This window comes from Dermacentor silvarum, chromosome 5 (genome assembly GCF_013339745.2).
Source record: "Dermacentor silvarum isolate Dsil-2018 chromosome 5, BIME_Dsil_1.4, whole genome shotgun sequence".
NCBI classification, from domain to species: domain Eukaryota; kingdom Metazoa; phylum Arthropoda; class Arachnida; order Ixodida; family Ixodidae; genus Dermacentor; species Dermacentor silvarum.
This window is the reverse complement of record NC_051158.1, coordinates 174,901,840-174,927,803: the sequence shown is the minus strand read 5'-3', so window position 1 is coordinate 174,927,803 and position 25,964 is coordinate 174,901,840. Positions and strand designations below refer to the sequence as shown.

Below are 25,964 nucleotides of genomic sequence, written 5' to 3'. Positions count from 1 at the left end.
TATGTTTCACATGCCGAACGACAAGTGATACAACGAGAAGTCGATAAGATGTTGACTCAAGGCATTATTCAGCCATCTTGCAGTTCATGGGCGTCCCCTGTTGTTCTTGTCAAGAAGGACGGCAGTTGGCGCTTTTGCGTCGATTACCGACACCTTAACAAAATCACCCGCAAGGATATCTACCCCTTGTCGCGTATTGATGACGTTTTGGAATGCTTGCAAGGAGCCAAGTACTTCTCGTCCATAGACCTTCTATCAGACCATTGCCGAATCTCGGTAGATGACATGGATCGTGAGAAAACTGCCTTCGTAACACCATACGGCCTCTATCAATTCAAGGTTATGCTGTTCGGCCTTTGTACTCCGGCTACTTTCGAAAGAATGATGCACTCTTTACTAGGCGGCTATAAATGGCCTATATGTCTGCCTTATCTAGATGATGTGATAGTCTTTTCACCAACTTTTGCCAGTCATCTAACGCGCCTCTCGGCTTTTCTTGCTGTTTTTCGAAGCGCCAGCCTGCAGTTGAACTCATCCAAGTTCTCAGCCATACTGTATGGCACGTCGCGAGAGACGTTTGACGGAATACCGCACGTTCAAGGTGCTTCAGGCGTTTTGCAGAGTATGAGTCTCTGCCGCAAAATTCGGTCCCAAACTTGGCCCTGCTTTTTGTCACGAGAGGTTTCTGTCTTAGCAAACCTTTATGAAAGTTCACATGGTGTTTGAATGCAAAATTGTATAATATTTTAAACGGGGGTTCTTCAATGTCAGGTGACTTCAGTGATGGGCAAGGTGCCGATGTCGGCGAATGTCACATGCGTGGTAACCAAAACGTTATCGTTGACATTAGATCTGGGCACCTCTCTGCAAATAAAAATTGACCCACCATAGTGGTTTTGCAGCTACGGCATCATGCTGCTAAACACGAGTGCGTGGGATCGTTACTCGGCTGCGGCGTCATGTAGATGGGGACAAAAGATCGTGTGCTTGGATTTAGGTGCATGCTAAAGGACGCTTCTAACTGACATTCAGAGAAAAAAAAGTTGTCGCAGTTTCACCTCAAAGGTGAAGCATAAATTGCGATAGCAAATTTGAAGAGAGCTATACGGAGTAATGATAGCAGCTTTATCAGGTGTATAAACTTGGACATGCAGCAGCACCGGCAACACGCAGAACTGTTGTCGACGCCGTCGGCGTTTTGCCCGCGTTCGCTCAAAATGCGTGCGGCGTTGGTGACTGTTGCCGAAGCCTCTGATGATAAGTGGTTCTTGAGGGAAAGGGAAAGGTTGACGCTATCTTCTGCAGCCCTTGAAGATAGCGTCAACCTTTCCCTTTCCCTCAAGAACCACTTATCATCAGAGGCTCCGGCAACAGTCACCAACGCCGCACGCATTTTGAGCGAACGCGGGCAAAACGCCGACGGCGTCGACAACAGTTCTGCGTGTGGCCGGTGCTGCTGCATGTCCAAGTTTATACACCTGATAATAAATAAGCACTTGGTGCCGCAGCTAAACGTCGCCTCCCTTCCCCCCCCCCCCCTCCCTCACGGCCTGTCGCGCGTCGGAAGAAGGCACGTTTGCTCTACATATATGGTGATTGTAGAGGAGGAAAGAGACGCCTACTTCTGCAGCCCTTAAGGGAGCACAGCGCAGAACGAGCGTTTGTTCTCCGCCGTGCGTTCATTCCCCGTGAAAGCGCGCGTCCCTCGCACCTTTCACTGGCACATACAGCGTTCGGCGCGCGGCGACGATTTCATCTCCATTGACGTCATACGGAACCTCACGGTGACGGCGACGGCGACGGCGACGCCGACGGCAGAAATCTGCTTTTGAGTGTCCATATAATTGCTATCGCAATAAAATCAGTATGTCACGCCATTTAATGCGTAGGATGGATAGCCGGTGAACCACTAAAGTTATAGAATGGATACCAAGAGAAGGAAAGCGCAGTCCAGGATGGCAGAAACCTAGGTGGGGTGATGAAGTTAAGAAATTTGCAGGTGCAAGTTGGAATTAGCTAGCGCAAGACAGGGGTAAGTGGAAAGGGCTTCGTCCTGCAGTGGACATAAATATAGGCTGATGATGGTGATGATGATGATAAAAACGCCTTGTGGCGAAAATTATTGCGCAGTCCCCCACTACGGCATTACTTATAATCATGTTGTATTGGAATGTCAAAGTTCAGAATAGCTAAAATAAAGATTAAACAAGATGCCCGTGTGCAAGTTAGTAGTGGAAGAATACGATGAAGTGGACAACATACGAACGGCACTTCGTATGTCGTCAGATGGTTAGTTGGGAGTGTTGGTAAAGCATGATCTGAAGGGAAGGCGCGAAAACAACGACGGACGAAGAGAGAACACACACACTGGGTGCCACTTCCAACAATGTTCAATCAGAAAAAAAAGTTAACATTGGAAGAGAGGGCCACCTGGCAATTCATTTTAGAGATTGCAAATGTCAGCCAGACTTCTACGCCTGTGCTGTGGTTGTCAGAAGCCATGACGAATGGGTTCGGTCAATAATTGAGGCTAAAACGATCAGTCAGGCAGGCGATAAGTGCATGTGTTGCATCTATGTTATTATCGCGCAAAGAACTGCTTTACCTGAACTACACTGAGACACTGTGATATCGCTCCCTGTATAAAATAGTGACGTTTTTTTTCTGATTAAACATTGCTAGAAGTTGCGTGTGTGCGGGTTCTCTCATCGTCCGTGGTCCTTTTCGCGCCTTCACTTCAGATCGTTCGTATGTTGACTTCGTTCACTGTCTTAGCCTCAGCCATAGAGTTTCTCACTATAACACCTATTGGGTAATCAGGCGCCACCGTCTATGCGAGTCTCTTAAAGGGGCCAAAATGCCGTCATAGATTGATGGGATAAGTGTCTGCGAGGCTTGTGATGGCTGGTGTTGTATGAGGCTTCGTCTAAAACGTGAATATGGCTACACAAATAACGCGTCCTTAAAATAAAATCTGCATCAAATGTTTTCATTCAACCATATTACATCTCTCAATAAAGTTTACTCACCTACAATGCAGAATCAAGCGAAGAAAGGCAAGAACAGACGACAAGTTGTTCCAGGTCGAGCGAGAATCTTGTTGCCTGCTCTCCAACTTTAGCGGCCAGCTGACACTTTTTACGTTTCATATAATTGTACATCCAATATAGTAAGTCCTCAAAATTAAACAGAACATGTTTTTGTCTAAAAATAAAGCAAAAACAGCTTTTCACTTGCTGTTTTAGCAGCAAATGAACTATTGTGACAGACGGAACGGTGCTAGCCAGGCGCGTCTTCAAGGCTTCCCTGTCTTTCCAAAAACAATGCCAATCCGAAGTCACAATATACCAGCATTCCCATGAATACTACAGCGCAGAAGCGCCAGTTTTCTTCTAGGATATAGTGAAAAACTCTATGGTCTCAGCTTTTCCGGACGTTTTCATCAGCGAATGAAAATGGTGGAATCTATTGCTTATCACTTTTGTGTTCTGTCCACCTGCAAAAATGTTTACTAGCATGTATATCGATGAACGCAAGTTCACTGATGTTTTCTATGAATGTTGCTTCTAAAGTGTTTTATTGCGCCTATAATGTACAACTCGGTGAGTCTAAGTGCATAGTGTACTCGCCTGCAATAATTCCCACTGTAGCAAATACCTTGCGTTAACTTCTCTTTTAAGTTTTTGAACAAAGAACTCTGATGTGCATATCCCTCCTTAACTTGTGGTTACCTTAACTGATTCACACCTGGAATACGACTGTCATGTGTTTCTTTTCAGGCAACGTTACTCTCGGCGATGTACTCGGTGCGATGCCTTATGACAGTGACCTGGTCGTCATGAACATGACCGGTCGTGACTTACTCAACATGTTTGAATTTGGTGTCACCAATTTTACCTGGCTCCCTGACCTGAACGGAAGGTTCTTGCAAGGTTCAGGTACGAGTTTTTAACAGCAAAGCTGTTCTAGCTAACCATAAGAAGTGCAACCTGCTGCCGCAAAACCTCGCCGAGCTAAGACGTCACTGCGTTCCCTAGCAACCACTTCAAATAGCGGCGTGTGCGTCGCCTCCTCTCCTTGCTGTGAACATGTTGCCTTGGGTAAGTGGTTCTTGAGGGAAAGGGAAAGGTTGGCGCTATCTTCTGCAGCCCTTGAGGGAGCACGGCTCAGCGCCAACGGGGAGGGGTAAGTGGGAGCGAAAGAAGGGATAGAGTGGAGACGCCATGGCTGGGCGAAGCAAAACCGGCAGGCATAGGCGGCACGTATCAGGCCGAGATGGAAGGCCTTGGTGTGCTGCAGAGTCTGCAGGGGTGTTGTGCCAGGCCGGTCAGGCCCGGGGTGGAGTGGGAGGCCGTGAGGCCTTCCCGCTTGTAGAAATGTCCTTAGAGGCGTGCGGAGAGCCCTGACGAGTAAAGGAACTCCACGACGCCTCGAAGTGCAGAAAGGTGGTGTCGGCCGGGGAAGAGGAGATCTTCCTCCTTGCCACAGGGGAGGCCCAGGCGGCGGAACTCCTGCAGGAGTGGGCCCCGCTGCTGGAGGTACGCCGGGCAGGCCAGCAGGAGATGTTCGATCGTCTCCGGCTCCCCGCAGGAGCTGCAGGCCGGGGACGTCGCTCGTCCCAGTCGGTAGCTGCGTGCTGCCGTCCAGCTGCAGCCGATGCGGAGCCGGAGAAGGAGCGAGGTCTCCCTGCGAGCCAGGCCTCGCTGGGGGAGTGGTCGTGGGGGGCATCCCAGTGCCACCCGTTTGTCTGGGTGGTGGGTCGCCAGGTGTCGCCGCAGCCTCAGTCCAGTGAAGTCGCCCTCCGTCACGGCCCGACTGAGGGGCACAGTGGTGTGGTGGGCGTCCTTCGCCAGGGTGTCGGCTGCCTCGTTGCCCGGGATCCCTACGTGGGCGGGGATCCAGTGCAGGGACACCGGGTGGCCTGCGTCCTGCAGCGCTGTCAGCCGGGTAGACAGCAGTGCGACTCCAAGGCTGGCGCTTTCTGGCCTCTGCAGGCCGAGGAGGGCTGCCTTGGAGTCGCAGAGGATGGCCGCTGGTACCCCAGGAAGCTCCTCGGAGAGTAGGTCGACGGCCAGGTGGAGGCCTGCCACCTCCGCTGCAGTCGAGCTGGCGTGTCTGGGCAGTCGACACTGCCTGCTCTTCTGCAGGGCTGGTGCCGTGCAGGCCGCCGTGGCAGAGCCGGTGTCCGGTACCACCGAACCGTCGACGTACACCAGGAGGTGGTCTCCGAGGGTCTCGTCCAGGAGGCAGGCGGCCGTCTGCTGCAGGGCGCAAGCGGGCGAGCGCCTCTTCGAAATCCCGGGCAGCTCCGTGGCGATGGGGACAGGAGGCCTCTGCGGTGGGGGCAGCTGTACCGCATTCGGCGGTGGGTTGCCAACCACCTCCTCGTAGAGGTGGCACAGCTGACCCATCCTTGAAGAAGGCCGGGACTGGAGGCGACGCAGCAGGCCTCTGCCATCAGGAGCATGGTGGAGGCGGTCGACGTGCCTCAGCCCCTGCTGCAGGAAGAGGAGCGACAGGGGCCATGCTCCAGCCTCCGCAAGGGTAGCGGCAATCTGGGAGCTCCGGGGGACACCCAGGCAGAGTCGGATGGCCGCCCGGTGCTGCAGCTCCAACTTTTCGAGGCGGCGTGGCGGCAGCGCCACCAGCGGGAGGGCGTACCGCAGGCGTGATGTGGCCGCCGCCTCGTAGAGCCGCAGGGCCCACTTCACCGAGCAGCCCTCTTTGTTGCCTTGACATGGGACTTTAAGCAGAGGGAAGGAGAGCATGCGCGCGCCACGCGCAATGCTCGGGAGAGGGAAAGAGAAAATGAGAGCGAGATAGAGAGAGAAAGAAATTGTAGCATCACCAACGAGGCAACGCGCACAGCTGCTGCCGACGCCGCCCGCGTTTTCCCGTTTCCCGCGTTCGCGCCGGGGAAACGCGGGCGGCGTCGGCAGCAGCTCGGCAGGTTTCGACCAGCCACGCCCCGGCAAGTGTGGAGGCGCAGCTCGGCCATGACTTTGCCGGGGAGATAAAGCTCGGAGCCGCCGCGACGGCCGCACAGCTCTCGTTGACTATGTGGCGAGTACATGTAGTCTTGACATGGGACGACCAACGAAGATCCGGATACCCGAAGAAGAAGCCGCTCATCCTGAAGCGTGCCTAGCGGCCAAGCGAGAATCTGCGCGTCGTGCGGCGAGCCGATTCGGAACACCGTGCCTAGCAGCGCTTATCATTTCCTAGCAAAACTTAGTGATACCTAGTAAAACCTGAAAGAAGCTATAGTCGGGTACAACTTTAGAAGGCAGCGGCATTTGCCCCTCAAAGGCGGATGCACACGAGCCTCCACCAATAGTCGCGCACTTCAGGTGACGCCATGAGCCGGACGGTCGGTAATCCGCCGACGGAGAACATGCCTAACATGACCACCCGCGCTTGGAACTGGGCCGAGTCGCGTCAACTGTGTACGTCTCCCTTCGTCAGAGTAAATTCGAATTGTTTGAGGTAGTCTGTCATGCCAGAAATATTATTGCGAGCTTACGATGTACAATTTGTGCCACGTGCCTTTGTTCTAAGTGGTGAGCCGGCGAAGAAATATTGCAGCGAGCATCGGTGAAGCTGCGCAGCGCTTCGTCTGGAAACAGGATCCCGCAGCGACGCACCCCTGCAAACAAACATCGTGCGTGTTAGTTCCATGGTGTTTTGTTTTGCTCCTAAGTGAAGTTACGACGAGGAGAGTTTGCCAAAGTCTGGTACCTGCTGTGAGCGGCGGGTGTGTTTGTGCAGTGTGCAAGTGATGGCGCAAGACCATTATCAGGATAAATGAGAAAACCGTGCGCGGATGAAACCAACCTACGAGTTTCTCAACAGAAAAGATTTGCGAAAGCAACCTCCAACGCAAAGATTCGTTGCTGCCAGCTCAGCGTGCAAACGACCGATCGTTAGCATCAGTGTCGCAGTGTGATAAGATAGCCGAGCGTCTAGCAGCGTCGTTCGAGCGTTCTGTAGCACCGTCGATTGATTGCTTTCCACCAACGCTAATAATTAGTGACTAGCACGCGCTGCTTTGGCGAATTTCATTGGATTATAAACGGTCACGCGTTTGAAAGCAATGTTTGTTTCCTTATAGTCAGCCTCAGTACTAATGTAACATTATGACTGATACACTGGTGCCCTTGCAAGGGAGCTTGACATGAATTCGGGTCGCTGTGTGGCTTAGACCTCTTCGCTCACTGCACGCGCCAGCTGTAGAATGCCTGCTGTGACAATCGTTGTTGTTCTGCCAGCGTTCTGCCAACTGTTGTGCTGCCAGCGCTCGACTTGCTTTCCCACAACACAGCTTCGCGCCGCTTTTGAATTATCGTGATATGTTGCTACAAAAGAAATCCTATGACAGTGAAGGCAACGGTGTAAATAACTTTATTTTAATAAAATGTACGACAAGGTAGACAGAGCAGCTTGCGAACTGACTCCTAATACCTCTACCCGCGTCTATGTGTGAATGAGTGTTTGTGTTTTCTTGCGTGTTTGTGTATATTTGTTATTTACCCGTTTTTTGTATTTTAGATCTTAGTTTTCGCGCTCGCATTTGTGTGCATGTGTGTGAATATGTGTGTACTTCCGTGCGTTTATTTGTTTATTCCTATTTCTGTCCTTTTATTTTTTTTCGTTTGTTTTTGTAAGCATGGTTTCAGCCCTGTCTTCCTTTACAATTTCATTACTCGACTCATTCAAAGCACCAAGTCCTGTGAATAGCAGGGCTGGCCTTTTCGATCTTATTAAAGCCTTTCTCTCTCGTCTACCTTGCCTTCTCAGTCTGCCATCTTGCTTTGTTTTCTCCTAGTATTCTGACCTTGCTTCTTGTGCTGTTGCAGCAACGTGATTAGCCAACTTGCACCAAAAAAGTTCTATCAGCTGTGACAACAGAAACATTGAGAGATACAAAATGTTAAAAGCATCACGTGGCTTGCACAGTTACTTCGTCTCTTACTCCTGTTAATGTGTTTATGCATCAGTGCATACGGCAGCTTGCCAATAGTGCACATGAAAGGATGTCATATTGTGAAACAGCACCTTGCTATGTTGTTGCATTTAGTCTTAATTTATGTTGTTGCATGAAACAGGTAGTTTCGCTGCCCATCACATCTGGTGCTATAGGGTGCCGGGCCCAGAGGTTACATGTTAAAAACTAGTGCAATACTGGATGAAACTCGGCCAGCAGACTCTTAAACACCTAATTATCTGCTAAAATAATAATTAAGAACTGCGTAATTCAATGACAGAGATACCATGGTGACCTTTATTGCTTTTCTCTGTAGACATTCTAAAACTGGCAATCGGCTAAAGAAATAGCAAACAGAAAACCTTTGCGTATAAACGGTGTATAGACCGCTAATATAGACAAAAAAACACAATTTAACGAATTTTGTCAAGACTAAATTTATAGACGGGGAATACATAAAAGAAGTAGACACCTTATCAACTTTCGCCTATAGAAAATCTGTAAAGCGGGCGTATACAAAAATAATCAACACCCTATCGACTGTCGCCCATAGACAGTCCTTAGACACAGAATGAACAAGAATAAATAGACACGGTATCGACTTTGGTCTATACGAAGTCTATATAGAGCGGAAGATCACAATAAGAATCAAACAAATTATTGACTTCTTTCTGTAGACCGACTATAGAATGGAAGTAGACAAAAAGAAATAAAAATCTTATTAATTTTTGTCTATAGACAATGAATGGACAAGAATAAATAGAGACCATATCGAATTTTTTTCTATAGGTTGTCTATAGAGAGGAAGTAGACAAAAGTAAAGACACATCTTATCGACTTTTTTCTGTAGACAGACTATAGAATGGGAGTAGAGAAGAAGAAACAAAAATCTTATTAACTTTTGTCTATAGACTATCTATAGACAATGAATGGACAAGAATAAATAGAGGCTGTATCGACTTTTTTCTGTAGATAGTCTATAGATAGGAAGTAGACAAAAATAAACAGACATCTTATCGACTTTTTTCTGTAGACCGACTATAGAATGGGAGTAGACAAAAAGAAATAAAAATCTTACTAACTTTTGTCTATAGACAGCCTATAGACAATGGATGGACAAAAATAAGTGGAGACTGTATCGATTTTCTTCTGTAGATAGTCTATAGAGAGGAAGTAGACAAGAAGGAACAAACACCTTATCGACGTTTTTCTGTAGACTGTCTATAGAATGTGAGTAGACAAAAAGAAATAAAAATGTTATCAACCTTTGTCTATAGACAGTCTATAGACAATGAATGGACAAGAATAAAGACTGTATCGACTTTTTTCTATAGGTAGTCTATAGAGAGGAAGTAGACAAGAAGAAACAAACATTTTATCGACTTTTTTCTATAGACTGTCTATAGAATGTGAGTAGACACAAATAAATAAAAATCTTATCAACCTTTGTCTATAGACAGCCTATAGATTATTTATCAACAAAAGAACAAATCTATAAAAAGGCAAAGTTGTCTACAAGTAGTCTATAGACATTCTACACACAGTCTAAACTCATTTTTGTAAGGGTGGTACACATATATAACATTGTGCAGTGGGGTATCGTTTCCTGTCTTGTCGCTTTCATCATTACAAACGCAGTTTTCTAGTGAATGGAGTCCAGCAAAGCTTTTGCAACTTTCACGATTTATTACTTCACCAATACTACACTTTGATTCACGCATTTTACAGCGTAAGGTGTTATGGGCTCATTCCAATAACCGTTTCGGGTTGCAATGATGCCGCCGCCGCCGCCCCGTAGGCGCTATCCCATGGGGGAAAAAAGTACCCACTCTCCGCCGGGATGGAACCCAGGCCCGCTGCGGGGAGGCTTTTCGGTACTTTTCTTATGTAGGGACTTTAGTGCAGAGCGGCTCGGGTGTGTTGTTTTCGAATGTATCGGCGGCAGTACGACACAGGTGTGTTCGTTTATTCAATACATGTCGGGAGCACCCACTGACACCGTGACGTCAAAGTGACGTATACCGGAACTGCTAGGTGGCGAGACTTCTTTTCCGGTTTTGCTCAGCCAGCCAATGAGCGTGCGCCTCAAAGCGAAAAAAGAAATTTCGCCCAAATGGAACGTTTCAGAATACGGCCCCTGCCATATTTCACAAGCACTGGCTATGACATGACTGATTTCCAGGGCAGACGGAGCCATAAAGCTTGCTCTGACTTCTGCTATTTCACTATGGGGCGTGTCAAACCCGACGGTGGCTGCCTGAATGAGCATTTTGGGCCTCATTAAGCTAATGGTGTTTTATGTTTCTTCTCTTAATTGCATTACTTGTGTGAGCCAGATAACAAAATAAACAATGCAACCACATTAATGTGCTTTGGCATTCAAGCTGCTGACAGTGGCTGTAAGTTTCGTGTTGTCTGCTGCTATTTCACCACCACTCGCTATGACATGACTGCGACTTTCAGTGCAGACTGCTAAGAGAACCACAAAGCGTGCTCTGACTGCTGCTATTTCACTATTGGGCGCGTCAAACTCGACGGTGGCTGCCTGAATGAGCATTTTGGGCCTCACTAAGCTAATGATGTGTTATATTTGTTCTCTTATTTGGATTTCTTGCCTGAGTCAGATAACCAAAGGCAACAATGCAACCACATGAATGTGCTTTGGCATGCAAGCTGCTGACAGTGGCTGTCGATTTCATGTTGACTTCTGCTATTTCACCAACATTGGCTATGACAGGACTCTAATTTTCAGTGCAGACTGCTAACAGAGGCATAAAGCGTGCCTTGACTAGTGCTATTTCTCCATGGGGCCAGTCAAACTGGATCGTGGCTGCCCGAATAAGGATTGTGAGCCCGGCAACGATTAGCTGGGTTGACAATTGTGTTTCAATTCCAATATACAAGCACTTAAGCGTATTTCTATGGCATTTCTTAAATCGAGTACGACGTGTGCAGGACGTTGCTTATCAGAATTGAGCTTCTATTAAAAGGAATATGCCATATATGGAACCGCTTATTTATTTGAGAGGTCGCGGTATGGATGGTTGGCTGTTGTGAACCCACCGGCAAAACTTTGGTAGCCCTAATAAGGGCTGTTCTTTCGTTAATAAAAAACCGTTATGCTTCGTCGAGTGGCTCAATGCCAGACAGCTCGCAGTCGCAATCGCTTTCTTCAGTGTCATCTTCACCCAGCTGGATGATGATGGGTTGAATGTGCTCACTCCCAGGCATGTCAAGTCTGAACTTTGCCTCCAAGTCCATCACGTGCTGAATGTTCTTTCTCCAGTCTTCCGGCGTTACGTGCTTGATTTTTTCCCTCAAGATGGCAGTCGACAGCTTGAAGTCTCTGTTGTCCGCAGCGATGCCATTTTTGACCTTGGCCCACACAAGCTCAATGGGATTAAATTCGCAGTGGTACGGCGGGAGCCTGAGTACATAGCAATCGGCCCTTTCACCTGCGTTGACTACAATGTAACTCAGAAAGCGTGGCTTAACAGATGCCACCAGCTCAAGCAGCTGCTTCCTTATCATCCTTTCACCATAAGTGATGTTCTTGTTTGTGAGCCAGTCCTGTATCTTTTCCTTCTTCCAGGCCGTCGTCAGCAATTTCTCTTCTCGCCGGCTATGGTAAGGTGCATTGTCTAAAATAATGACGCTACCAGCTGGAAACTTCAACAGAACGTCATTGAAGCAGCCCTCGAAGCGATTGCCGTCAATTTAGTCGCATGTCTTTTGGCCACGGAATACATCGAAGCAGCCGTCGACGACGCCATCCTCGCTTCCGATGTGCGTCACGATCAAGCACTGACCTTTCCCAGGAGGTTGTTTTAGACCCGTCGACAGGTCATTGGCTCTAGCGAACAGGCGTCCACGCTTTTGCACCATGGTGTCTGTCTACACAATCGACCGAGTGTGTCGCACCGTCACCCACGTCTCGTCCAGGTAGAACGTTTCCGATCTTTCGACTTTCCGCCCGGTAGCGGTCCACGTCACGGAGGTAGCGATTCCGCCAATCGGCGATGTCATCCCGGTCGATAAGCAGCGAATTGCGGCTTCTCTTTTTGTGCTTGAAGCCGATCTGGGCAAGCAGGCGACGCACAGTACACCGCCTTAGTGATGGGAGTTCCATACGCTCCGAGAACTCGGTAGTTATCTTCTCGACCGTCGGTATCTCGTTGCGGCGAAAGAAATCGTGCACACATGACCTCAGCGTGCACAACGTGAAGCTGTCAAACTTCGCGCTGCGTCTTCTCTTCTCCGCATTGCGTGGGTGCTTTCGCGAGGGCGTCGTCAGTTTGCCACCCGAAAATGCGAAGCTTCAGCTTCCACCCTCATTCTGAACGCTGTCCTCTCGCTGACACCGAACATGTCGGCGACAAACTTGCTCGTGTCCTCCACGATGCGTTCCGGCTCACTGTTACGCCAAAACGTGTAGCAGTGGAAGATCATGTTGCGTGAATCGCTGTTTAGGATGTGGCCGCTCTTGTTCTTGCCGAGGCTCCTTGGTGGTGTGGTCATCGAGGCGACACAAAGCTCGTTCGGCAACAAAGGATCGCGTTCTGATGTCACCCCGCTGGGCTCCATGGCGGAAAACTGGCACGGAATGCCATGCGCAAACTGACGAGATTGTAGGTTCGCAACCGCAAAAAAATAATAATTAAGAAATAAACCTAACACATTAAAAATAAGCTTGTGAAAACACTCAAATGTATATATGAATATTATGCTATTAAACCAGCGACTGCTTTACACGCCCGGTGCCGTCGATCTTGCTCCGTAGGAGACAATGCACAGCGTTGTAGAAGGCACATATTTATTTTTCTCGCGCGATCCGGCATCTGCTGTAGCATTTCAATCATGATAGTTCTACCAAACCACTCATCAAGATACACAAAGCTTATTTATACCGAAAAATACGCGTTTTAGAAGCCGTCACAATTTTTTTGAGCGGGACTATTTCTTTAGTCGCGGAGGAATCGGCTGCTGCGCTTCAGTCAACTGGACGGAGCCTCTCCTGACTTCTAAAGTTGTACCCGGCTATAGGTAGATCACCAGCTCCGCTGTTTTGTCCTGCCAAAAGCCCCTCCGTCCACGCGCCATGGCCGCTTCTCCTATGTCGCGCCAACCTTTGATGTGCACCGCTGTTCCCTGATTCGTCGTTCAAACCAGTTCCGTTTCCGCAATTTCCGCTTACACGGTTTCCGCTTCCGCTTTTTCTGCTTCCGGAGTTTCCGGTTCCCAAATTTTTGCCTGATGCACGCTCGCACCTCTACGCAGCAGTGACGTCGCTTCCGTTAAAACCGGAAGCTGGGATATGTAAATTCCGCTTGACGCCGGAAACTGAGGAGGTGAGCGAGGGAGAAGCGTGGAGGAGGAGGGCAGGTAGGGGCTCTACTCCAGCCTTGCACCACTAGTGCAAGCTGCCCACCTTTTTAAATAAAATTGCAAGATATGTGTCAGTGAACATGTTCACTAACCTGCATATTTTACTACATATGATAACAGAATGGTAACCGAATGTTTTAAGTGAAGCTTTATAGGCTCACAAGTGTCGGCGGTGGTAGTGGTATCACGCTGAAAAGTGGGCCGATCCTGGGGATTGTGCAGAAAAAGTCCAAGCTCAATGGCACACCTCTTGTGTGGGCCGATCCTGATGACAGTGCCGAAAGGGTCCAAGCCCAATGGCACATACCAGGGACAACAACGAAAGAGAGAGAAAGAGAGAAAGAAAGATAGTAAGATAGAGCGAGATAAATAAAGAGTGAGAGAGAAAGAAAGTTGCCTGCCCTTCCCCTGTCAAGGAAAGGCGGGTAAGCAAAGGTTTCGTGTGTGTACTTGACCTAGTACTTTCCCTTTCCTACTACTTTTCGTTCCTTTCCTTCTACTTTCGTTTACTTTACGTGCAACTTTTCCTTTCGTTGCTTTGTACGTTCCCTTCCCTCGATGTAATACATTTAATGAACGCTTATGTTTTATTCTGCACTATGCTTGTATCGGCAGAGAGTATGAAATCTATTTCATTCCTTGTTTCTTCATTAGGGCTTTTAAAGGTCCACTTCCTGTTGCTGCCTATTCCTTTCCGCTAATTCTTCTAAGATCTCTCCTCTTGTATTCCTAGAGCGATGCCGTAGTTGCCAATTGCTTGCTCACCAACCTGCCTTTTCCCCACTTTTGCATTGAAGTCGCCCATGACTACAGTATACTGAGTTTGCACGTTTCTTATTGCTAATTCAACATCTTCATAAAACTGTTCTATTTCTTCGTCATCGCGACTGGAGGTTGGATCGTAGGCTTGTACTACCTTCATTTTGGACCTCCTATTCGGCTTTTTTACGACTACTGCTACCCTCTCATTGATGCTGTAGAATTCATCAATGTTGCCCGCTATGTTGTTATGGACTAGAAATCCTACCCTCGATTCTATCTTAGCTGGAAGACCTCTGTAGCAGAGGACGTGGCCGTTAGTCAGCACTGTGTAAGCCTCACAAGTTGTTCTTACCTCACTAAGGCCAATAACATCCCAGGCAATGCCTGATAATTCCTCAAATAGTCCTGCTAAGCTAGCCTCACTTGAGAGGGCGCGCGTGTTGAACGTTGGCAGGTTCAGTTTCCATTGTAGTTCGATTGTCTACATTTCAATGTAGACGTGTTAGGTAAGGTAAAGTGCAGTGACCATAGGTTAGTGAGGTGTAGGATTTATCTCAATTTGAAGAGAGAAAGAGTGAAATTAGTCAAGAGGAAACACGCCAACCTAGACGCAGTAAGGGTAAAAGCAGACCAATTCAGGCTGGTGCTCGCAAACAAATATGCAGCTTTAGAACAGGAAGATGAAGATAACATAGAGGTAATGAATAAAACCGTAACTAGGCTGATCTCCGAAGCAGCAATTGAAGTGGGAGTGTCATGAGCCACAAAATGAAGAAAGAAAGAAGAAGGAAAAGCAGAAGATAAGAAGAGAAGAAGAGGACACGAGGAGCCGGTGGCAGAAATAAAAAAGAAAGAAGTTAGAAAATAAGAGCGTCCACATAAGAATACAATATGAAAGTAGAAGAAGAAGCGTAAAAGTGCACGCCCAGCTACGTGGCCAATTGGAGAAGAGGCACGTAGCCGAGGAGAGCAGCCCAGCTATGCTCTGGGACGACGAGGGGCAGAAGGAGCTAGAGGCCGGACAGGACGGGTGGATCGCGGAGACAGCGGCAACCCAATGGAAGCTGTTCTTCAGCTGCCGCGGCCACGACCCGCGAGCTGAGTGGACGACCTCCCACTGGAAGCCGCAGCTACAGGCTGACGGCGCCGCTTCCCGGATTCCCTGCGGCTACGATTCGCAGGCTAGCGGAGTAGGCCGGGCGATCCAGGCGCCTCGGTCACCCCACCGTCCTGACCCCTGACCAGGCCAAACGGTGGACCGAACGTCGGACACAGCGACGTCGAGTCTAGGACGAATCGGCGGACCCAACGACGTGTCGTGGGAAGCCGCGACGACGAGGTGATGTGGCCACGTCGAGGGACTTAATGTAAATATTTTGGACTTATGAGTTTTAATATCTGAGGACTTTGGGGATTTTCTAGATTTAACTCGTGCTGTATAATGATTGTAGTGTGATGTTTTCTTTGTCGTTTTTTTTGAATTTTAAATGTTTCTCTTAAACGAGCGACTTGTCCCTGTCTGTCTTTAGTCCACCGAAATCCGTGACAGGGAGGTAAGGCACCAATGCCACCAGTAGGTAAGCTCTCCCATGAAACAAAGGACCTAATAAAGAAACGACAAAATATGAAAGTGTCGAACTCAAGAGATCAGATAGAAATTGTAGAACTTTCAAAACTGATCAAGAATAAGAAAGTAAGGAATATTCGAAATTATAACGTGGGAAAGATTGAGGAAGCCGTAAAATATGGACCCAGCATGAAATCAGTAAGAAGAAAGCTTGGCATAGGACAAGGCAAGATGTATGCACTGAAAGATAAACATGGTAATATCATCTGCAATTTCGATGACGTAGTAAAAGCAGTGGAAGAATACGGTACTCACCTGTACAGTGCCCAAAACAACCAAACTACTTTCATTCGAAATAGTGATGAACCGGATAGAGGGGCAATGCAGAAGAGAAAGATAATGTTCAATAGCCTGGCAAGGGAACAAGAATTCAGGATCGCCAGTCAGCCTCTAGAGTCTGTAAAGGAGTACGTTTATCTAGGTCAATTACTCACAGGGGATCCTGATCACGAGAAACAAATTTACAGAAGAATAAAGTTGGGTTGGACTGCATACGGCAGGCATTGCCAAATCCTCAATAGGAGCTTACCACTGTCGTTGAAAAGAAAAGTATACAATCATTGCATTCTACCGGTGCTAACATATGGGGCAGAAAATTGGAGGTTAACAAAGAAGCTCGAGAACAAGTTAAGGACCGCACAAAGAGCAATGGAGCGAAAAATTGTAGCAGTAACTTGAAGAGACAGGAAGAGAGCGGTGTGGATCAGAGACCAATCGGGGATAAACGATATTCTAGTTGACATTAAGCGGAAGAAATGGAGCTGGGCAGGCCATGTAATGCGTAGGATGGATAACCGGTGGACCATTAGGTTTACACCATGAATACCAAGAGAAGGGAAGCGCAGTCGAGGACGGCAGAAAACCAGGTGGGATGATGAAGTTAGGAAAATCGCAGGCGCAAGTTGGGGTAGGCTATCGCAAGACAGGGGTTATTGGAGATCGCAGGGAGAGGCCTTCGTCCTGTAGTGGACATAAATATAGGCTGATGATGATGATGATGTTTTATTACCGCTGAAAAGATATTTCTGAAAAGATACGCCGAGTGGATGGCCAAATACCTTTCCCTTATTTATCAAAAGTCTATGAACACTGGTGAATTACCACGTGAATGGAAAACGGCTAAATTATACCGATCCATAAATCTGGAGATGCTACAAATTCCTCTAACTATCGTCAGGTTTCTTTAAGCTGTACTGTTTGCAAAATATTTGAAAATAGCATACTTAAACACATTATGCAGTTCGTCAACGACAACAAAATTCTATCTGAAAATCAACATGGGTTTAGAAAAGGCCGGTCGACGACAACACAACAGAAACAATCCATGACGTCGCAACCTCCATCAATAACCGCGGACAAACTGACGTTATCTTTCTTGATCTATCAAAAGCCTTTGACCGGGTATCGCACACTAAGTTATTCTGGAAACTTTATAGCTTATTTGGTAATTGAAAGGTGGTCACAAAATGGATTAAAAATTACTTTTCAGACAGGACGCAATATACTCACTGCAACGGCTACTCATCCGAACGCTCACCTGTTCTAGCTGGAGTGCCGCAAGGCACAGTACTAGCTCATATTCTTTTCCTCATTTTTATTAATGAATTATTTGAGAGCTCGGATGTGACAGTCCGCATGTTCGCAGATGATTGTATAATATATGAAGAAGTCAACAATACTACAGACCAAGTTATTCTGAACAATGCACTTATAAACGTTACGAACTGGGGCCGATCATGGCAGATGAATATTAATCTAGATATATCTGTCTGTATGACAATATCAAGAAAAAAGAAGCCTCTGTAATTCACCTATGTAATCGATCAAGTACTGTTAAAAGTCGTTGATCATTATAAGTACCTAGGGGTAATTATTTCCACAGACTTAAAATGAGATATACAGGTGTAACATATTTCAGGTGAGGCCTTTTCCGCTCTTTGCTCGCTAAAACGGTCACTTCAGACTGCTTCATCAAGTACAAGAATATTAGCATATACATCATTAGTTCACTCAATTCTTGAATATGGTATAAAAGGTTGGTATCCGCACACGAAAAGATGTATGGATAAATTAGAAGCAGTACAAAGGAAAGCAATTAGATTTGTGTACAACAAGTATCGACGCCGTGCTTCGCCTTCTGAACTCCTTGCGAGAGCAGGTCTTTTCACAATAAACAAGCGTGCAAAGCTTCTACGTCTCAAGTACGTATTCCAGCTCTTAAATAATGAAGTGAACGGAATAGCCGTCGACTGCTATCGTTCTCAGACACCAGGCCCACTAGATTCCACAATGATACATTTAAGTTCTCATTTTTCCCACGGACAATAACAGAATGGAATGCACTACCTGAACACGTCGTTAGTAGTAGTTCAACTGATATGTTTGTCTCAACAATAACTAATTATATTTCTATACTGCCTTAGCTTGAAAAATTAAATGTATGTATCGGTGTTTTTCATATTTTCTTTTTTAAAATATGTTTACAGTGTTATTAATACCTTTATGTATATGAATTACATACATTGACATGACTTGCAGGAAAGTGTCTGTCCTGCCTTTATTCTTTGTCCACAATATTTGGAATTGTTATGAACAGAAAATGTTAACCATGTTTGATGCCACTTTCACAGTTGTATTGTTTCCCGACCCTGCTACAGCCTTATATATAAGGCTAGCAGTATGTATAAAATAAAATAAAATAAAAGTATGTGCAAGCATACCTCCAAATTTCAGTTCGCCTACCGTCAAAGTTAAGTTGGCCTAACCCCAAATTTCAAGTTGAACCTCTCAAATATAAATTGGCCCACCCCAAACTTCCAGTTGGCCATCTCCGAATTTGCGTTGGGCCATCCCAAAATTTAATGTGACCCACTCCAAATTTGAATTTTGCCCTACCCAAACTTTAGATGGCCCATGTCCTGATTTGAAGTTGCCCCATCCTCATTTTCAGCTTGACCCACCCTCAAATATCAGTGTCCCACCGCTACCATAAGCTTCCTCGTGCATTGTCCATGGAGCCCTATGTACCCCTATGGGAATGGTTTCTTATAAAGTTTATTGTTTGAATTGTCCCTTATCGCTTATAAGCTACGAATCATGTACATTTACGCTAGAAAACAATTAAATGTCTTTGCAAGTTACCCATTTTTGTTCCGATACAAGACATTACACTTATCGCATGACGGAGCGGGGGTATTCACCAACGAAAACTCACGCCTTCATAGGGCCCATGCAGCCACGCTCAGCGGTGCCATATGCGGTCGAAGCCAGAGTAGGACCCCACTCCAGCCCCGGTACCTTGCGGGTGATGTAAGATGGCACACTTGCTCCCCGCTTTCCTCCCTTGCACACGTCAGATCGAGCCACCTTCCTGGGTTCACCCTGACACGCTTTCACTTGCACACACAGCGCTGGGCGCGCGGCCACTATGTTATGGCACTTAGACTACGCAGAACATCACGGTGACACCAACAGTGGAAAGGCGCCGAAGTGTCCGTATAATATTTCTTTTCTGGTGCCACCAGAAAGAAAAAAAAAAGCTCGCCATGCAGTTTGCACTAGTGGCGCAAGGCTAAAGACACCGCGGAGCCGATCGGTTCCTGGCTATACGAAGTGATGCTACGTTATACGCAATAATGCCAAGTGTTGCTAAGCTATACGAAGTATATAAGAATTTCCTCGTGGTCCATGGAATCGGGGAACGCCTTGCGAAGCACTTGGAGTCCGAGCTCACGTAGGGGAAGTGAAGCGAAAGCTATGCACAGTATACGGGCGGCGCGCAGCAGATGACACGCCGGAATGATGTCACGGCGCATGCGCAGTAGCGCGCAGCTAGTGGGAGCTCGGTCAAGCCGCCGCCAGACGCGCCTGCTGCAGTTACGGACACCGCGAGCGTTCGCCGCTAATGCAGGGAAACGGAGAAGCGCGGATGGCATCGGCAGCACCTCTGTGCATTGCCTCGTTGGTGCTGCTGCAATTTGTCTCTCTCTCTCTCTCTCTCTCTCTCTCGCTCTCATTTTCTCTTTCTCTTTCCCGAGAATTGCGCGCGACGCTCCGCGAGGTGGTTTCTGGGCAACGCAATGGCAGGCGGCACACATTACGACCGGCTTAAACAGCTACGCTGTTAAAAACAGTGGCAAAAAAATCAACACATCAAACTCTTTTTATGAGTATGAGGTGTAACAAAGATGAAATAATGTTTCCTAAAGCATCAGCAATGCAGAATTTTCTAAACTTAAGGAACCTAAATACCTAGGGATTCATCTTAGATATGATTACAATGTTACAGTACATGTTGAAAACGTATGCAATAGGGCAATGCGTAAACCTTGCTCATTGCAATGAAACTTCACGATGCTACCCTGGAGGTGAAAACAATGGCTTACAAAATGACTGTACTTTCTGTACTGACTTATGCAAGTAATATCTAGGAGCTGTACACTCAAGAAAGCGCACTAAAATCTGAGCGCGTACAAACCGAGGCCTTGAGGTTTATCTAATTCATACGCTAGAGATCAGACCGTCACAGAACTTAGAGGCAGAGCAGAGGGGTGTTCTCTAAGTGTCCACCTAGTGGATATGTCTATTTCGTCTGCTGGTGGAGCTCCGATGGGCTGGGAGTGCCTGTCTCCTTCTGACGCATGCCCCAGCCCAGCCAATCGGACCTTTAGCAGCAGACAAAACGGACATGTCCAGTAGGTGTACACTTAATGAAAACAGCCCATGGACTCATGTCTTTCAAGTGGAAAAATCAGCTCAATGTGTTCATACTCTTCTTCCGCGTGTAGAACGGGAACTCTAAGTGGAGTTTGAGAAAAAAAAAACACCGCATATCCACGGGGTGAATGATGATGAGTGGGCGAAGCTCCGGAGGGAATCATCGGTAAACCGTGAATCTTCCGTGTAATTCGCCCAGTCTCGCCGCACTAAATCGATCGATTGACTTCCACCAATGACACACGCCATATGTGAACTCCTTCCTATTTATAACAGCGCCCTTCATTATAATTGCACCATCTCCCGCTTAAGGGGACGCTAGCACAAACGCGTTAGAAACGTGCAGTACTCTCTAGTAAGGGGGAGAGGCCACAGCGTCTAACGCAGCCGTTTACACATGCCGGAACGTGCACCGCGTTTGCCGACGCCATCACATGACTGCTGAGAGAGTATAACTATAGTGCCTAGAGTAAGTATATTCTAGGCACTATAGTATAACCCCCGTATTCATGAACGCTCCTCGACTTGAACTTGATTTGCCACCGCCTTCAACGCGTTTCGAACGCGCTGCCCAAGGCGGTGGCAAGTCAAGTTCAAGTCGAGGAGCGTTTATGAATACGGGGGTAAGGCGGAGAGGCCACAGCGTCTTACACCAGCTTCTTACACGGGCCGTAACGCGCTAGCACAAGCGCGTTAGAAACGCGCAGTCTTTCGTTAATGTTCGGTATTATTGCGATAGCAATTATATGGACACTCAAAAGCAGATTCCTGCCGTCGGCGTCGCCGTCGCCGTGAGGAACGCTGTATGTGCGAGTGAAATGGCGCGAGGGACGCGCGCTTTCACGGGGAGTGAACGCACGGCAGAGAACAAACGCGCGTTCTGCGCTGTGCTCCCTTAAGGGCTGCAGAAGTAGGCGTCTCTTTCCTCCTCTACAATCACCATATATGTAGAGCAAACGTGCCTTCTTCCGACGCGCGAAAGGCCGTGGGGGAGGGGGAGGGAAGGGAGGCGATGTTTAGCTGCGGCACCAGTGCCTATTTATATCAGAGGCTCCGGCAACAGTCACCAACGCCGCACGCATTTTTAGCGAACTTGGGCAAAACGCCGACGGCGTCGACAACAGTCCTGCGTGTTGCCGGTGCTGCTGCATGTCCAAGTTTATACAGCTGATAAGCTGCTGTCATTACTCCGTATAGCTCTCTTCAAATTTGCTATCGCAATTGATGCTTCGCCTTCAGGTGAAACTGCGACAACCTTTTTATTGTCATCGTGGTGCGTGTGTCCATGTGCGCTTCATGGCGTAGTGTTAGCGCCGCGCGTTCGGAAGGGAGGGGTCCCTGTTCGATTCCGCGCTACGGACACACTTTCGGAATTTTTTTTCATAAAAGTAGACGCGGGTACCTACTACTACGACGACTGCTACTACTACTTCTACTACTACATACTACAGAGGAGGGACAGACCCACACCCTAAGGAGCTTCGCCCCTAAAAAGCTCCGTCGCATGCCCCCGCGCGAGGGACACGTGTAAATGCAGAGCATAGTGGGGTTCCGTGGTGTTGCACGAGGCGCTCACCGCGAACGCCCGGAACCGTTCCAGCGAAGCGGCGTCCGCGTTGTCGATGTTGCTGACGACGGGGATGACGCGCGCCAACGCGACGGTGCCGTCCAGGCATCCGCCGCCGTTGTTGCCGTTGTTGTTGCCGGTGCCGTTGTCGCCGCCGCCGTTGACGACGAAGCCGCTGAACCCGTCGTTATCGTTGACGCCATCGCTGACGTTATCGCCGGTGTTGTCGGGCTTGTTGTTGGCGGCGTCGACGACGAACGCGCTCCAAAGAACCCGCAAGGCGTTCGTGCGATACGCCGCGTTACGCATGTTCCCGACCGTGGTTAAGTTGTTGTCGAACCACAGCCGTCGCACACATCGCAGCTGTGCCCGAAGCTCCGGTCCAGGAACTCGCGTTTGAAGCGCGCGTCGGCACCGCCAAAGTCCCGTTGACGTTGCCCGACGGCTTCCGCGCTAGCGCCCTCCGGGGCGACGGGCTCCGCGGCGGCGGCGGCGCGCACACCGCGAACGCCCGGAACCGTTCCAGCGAAGCAGCGTCCGCGTCGTCAATGTTGCTGACGACGGGGATGATGCGCGCCAACGCGACGGTGCCGTCCAGGCATCCGCCGCCGAGACTCAACTACGACGCTTCGCGCGCTGCACATGTGCTGCAAGCGTGATGCGGGAGAGGAGGAGTGGGGGAGAGGGCGAACCAGTGCTCGAGCTGTTGCGGACGGACGGCGCACGCTACGTGTGAGTTAAGAAATGCTCAGCATTTAAAAAGAATCCGAGGACACCTTATCACTTCTGATGAGCTGTGAATGTGAAAGCATAAATGTCCAATTGAACGCCGCTGAGCGGTACTTCGAGTTTGCGCTGCTCGTTCTGCCTGCCATGTATTAGGAGAATTGACGAGGCTGGTGGATTTCATTGCCTGCCTCATCGCTCGTTTTGGTGAGTTCTTCCGCCCCCTTACATTGACTGCGGCGTAAAGGCATGAACGACCACGTTTTGCTACTGCCGAAATTGCGGCCGCAGACGATGTAGATGCTTCAGATTCCATAGGGGTAGGAGCTGACCGAGCCAGCAAGCGCGAGCCAGCGTCACGAGCGTGGCGCTGGTGGTGTCACAGCCAGTGGGAAATTAGGTGCCGTTTCGCTGCTACAGACGCCGCCGCTTTTAACAGCATAACTGTATATGGCTAAGATCCGGGGTTTCGTGGAGTCTGTGTGCAGAAACTATCATCATCAGCAATGGTTCGAGCGTCGTTGGCTCCTTCCACAGCTGGCACGTTGCCGCCCCTCGGCGCAACCGCGCGAACGCGCTCGTGCCACTCACTGCTCACGCTTTAGTCGTCGTCGTCTTCTTTCACAGCTGGCTACGTTGCCGCTCATCATTCCAGCGTAGAATTTGACTTCTCTTTTGTCGTCGTAATGGGGAGGCCGCGTTTACGGGGGTATGAGCCATTCTTAATGGAGTAGAAGCCATTCATCGTCTTACCTGACGGACGCATTTAATAACAGCTCTGATACGCGAATGTGTGAGCGCACCTATCGTCAAGATGACCACCGATCAGGACAATGAATATGTTCCTACTTTTGTTAAAATTATGTATCACCTCTGTGTCGTGTGCTGAACAGATTCGCTGGTGATCTACTTTCACAGAGTGGAATGGCTCTCGAATTTTTTCGCTCAATAAGCCATTTCACAGTTCACATCAAAATTACGCAGATCCCACGTACTGTGGTAATCGAAACTAGGCGAAGCATCTTGCCGGTAGCTGGCTATCGCACCGACCTTGCGGTGGCGCGCCTCCACCCGCTCTTGGACAGTGGATGACTTCGAGCAGTCGGTCATTGTGGAGTTTGGACAAGCTGACGGTCACAAAGAACGTGGGCTTGCATAGCTGCTCGATTATTGCGAACACGTTCTCCTTCCTCCATGCCAAGTAGTACCCCAGCGTTATGCCATCTTTGAGCTGCTCAAGAAAACCTATGACGAACGCAATTTCCGTGTTGACACATTTGTCGATGAATCCGCGGTCTCCGAAGTTCTTCTTTGTAAGCGTCAGGCAGCCGGTTAGCGTGGACGGGGTGGGAAACTTGCTTTTGAATAGCTGTTCGGGCGCAGGCAACCACCAGCTGGTGTTCCGCAATCGACATACCCGGATCTTACGCGCACCATTTCGCAGGTAGTACGCGAGAATCAAAGGCGGGAGTCGCATGACAGAACACGAATGAGGACGATGCCGCGACTACGCCGGCAATGCAAACATAAGCATACACCCAGCTGGGGTGCTATGCAGGATGCGCCGAGTTTCTCGTTCGCCCGAGTTTTAACCCGAGTTTGCTCGATGGCAGTCAGTGAACGGAGATCGTAAGGAAGGTGCAATAACAGCAGGCAAAAAGAAATGTCGAGATAAAGCCGCGTATGACAACATGAGCGCACCCTGCGCTGCACAGTACTTCCGCGCTTCAAGCACAGAGGACTGCGCAACAAAACGCTTCAGCGCCGCGCATTGTTATCAACGTATTATCGCAATTTAGTAATACCGTCACTGTCCCGCTGTCTATCTGTACACTTGCTGTGAGTAAAGCCCCTATATTTATAAAAGTAGCGCCATTCTTAGATCTTGCCGCCACCGCGCTCACCCCGGCGCTTCCTCCTCGCCCTCTCTTAGCCGCCTCCTGTCGCCCCAGCCTCCTCCGCTCCCCCATTGGCCAATCCGTGTCACCTGGAAGTTCGCGTCGCGCTTTTGTATATTTTTTTCTTTCCAGCGCGCTCCGACTGCGATTCTCGGGCCTGTGCGACGAAAGTGCTGTACGCACAAACGGATCAAACGTGTTAGGGACAAGAACTTCGTTGTGATGGCATGCTGCTGCGCCTTAAGTTGCCGCAACCGATAAGGCGAGGGCAAAAGGCTTTTTTTTGTTTACCATCCGGCGTGCGCAAACGCTTTCTGCACACTTGATATTTGCGCCATCTTGCATCGTCGCGTTGCTACTTCCAAAACGGCATTATTAAGACCAGTTACTGACTGACGAAGCAAAATCGCGCCTCAAAAACGTCCCCGCAGGGCGCGATCGAAGTTTTCCTCGGATTTCCTCTGGTAGCGCGTTAGCTGTCGTCTGCCACGGCAGGCCCGACGCAGGCGGCGCCACTGTCGATATCGCGCCTCCATCGCGCTGGTCGCGCCGAGCGCGATAGTGGAACGGAGGAGGAGGGAAGTGGATGGCGCTACTTTTATAAATATAGGGGTTTTAGCCGTGAGCCGCTTGCCACGCCTTTCTCGGGCTCGTCAAGATCGTGCCTCCTCTTTCGAGCATTATCTTTCTATCCTTCGTCGAATGCGAACAAGGCACATGAGGTGCATTCTTGCACCTACACTTTCCCTCAATCGAATACATTGAAATACAGCAAATAAAATAACAAACATTTTATTTCTTAAAGTATCGGTTTTTAGTTTTGAATGCTATAAATTTGCGATGACAAACGGACATAGAGTGAATTAATAAATTTTGCACATTTTTGCCGCGAGTGGCGACTGTGAGGCGAAAGCTTACAAGCGGATACATTCTAGAGGGTTGCACTCACATGCACGAGGGAGTTGATATACGGGGAGCAGTCGCCAGGGGCGCTTCAGTGCAATTCTCGATAAAAATCAACGCGATAATCACGCATAAAGTCAGTCATGACAATGATCTGTCCATTCCCTGTCTATTATAGGGTAATGACAACGCAGCGCTGCGGCATGGCTGTTCACCGCAGGTGCTTTCACTGGGGCGGCCATTAAAGGCCGCCGCTTTACCACTGAAACGACACTCTAGCCATAGAGATGGGGGCAACGGCTGTCGCTGCAAAATTGCTGTGCGGTATTGTAGGGTGCGTAGTGACGCAGCACAGTGAAAATGCACCAGATTATCTGCGTGCGCAAAGTCTCCGCG

At 48.6% G+C, this 25,964-nt stretch overlaps 1 protein-coding gene across 4 annotated transcripts in view; it reads left to right on the top strand.

The window, feature by feature from the left end:
• Positions 1 to 25,964, top strand: part of LOC119454597 (protein 5NUC-like) — a 141,468-nt gene that overhangs the window by 78,034 nt on the left and 37,470 nt on the right. For 3 of the 4 annotated variants that reach the window (XR_007466724.1, XM_049666906.1, XM_037716489.2), the window contains one exon: positions 3,780 to 3,938. The exons of the other annotated variant lie outside the window; for it this stretch is intronic. Coding sequence is in view for 2 of the 3 variants with exons in the window: in XM_049666906.1 (XP_049522863.1) it covers positions 3,780 to 3,938 (159 nt within the window). In the remaining variant the exon portion in view is untranslated. The remainder of the gene's footprint in view (positions 1 to 3,779; positions 3,939 to 25,964) is intronic. 4 annotated transcript variants of the gene reach the window in all.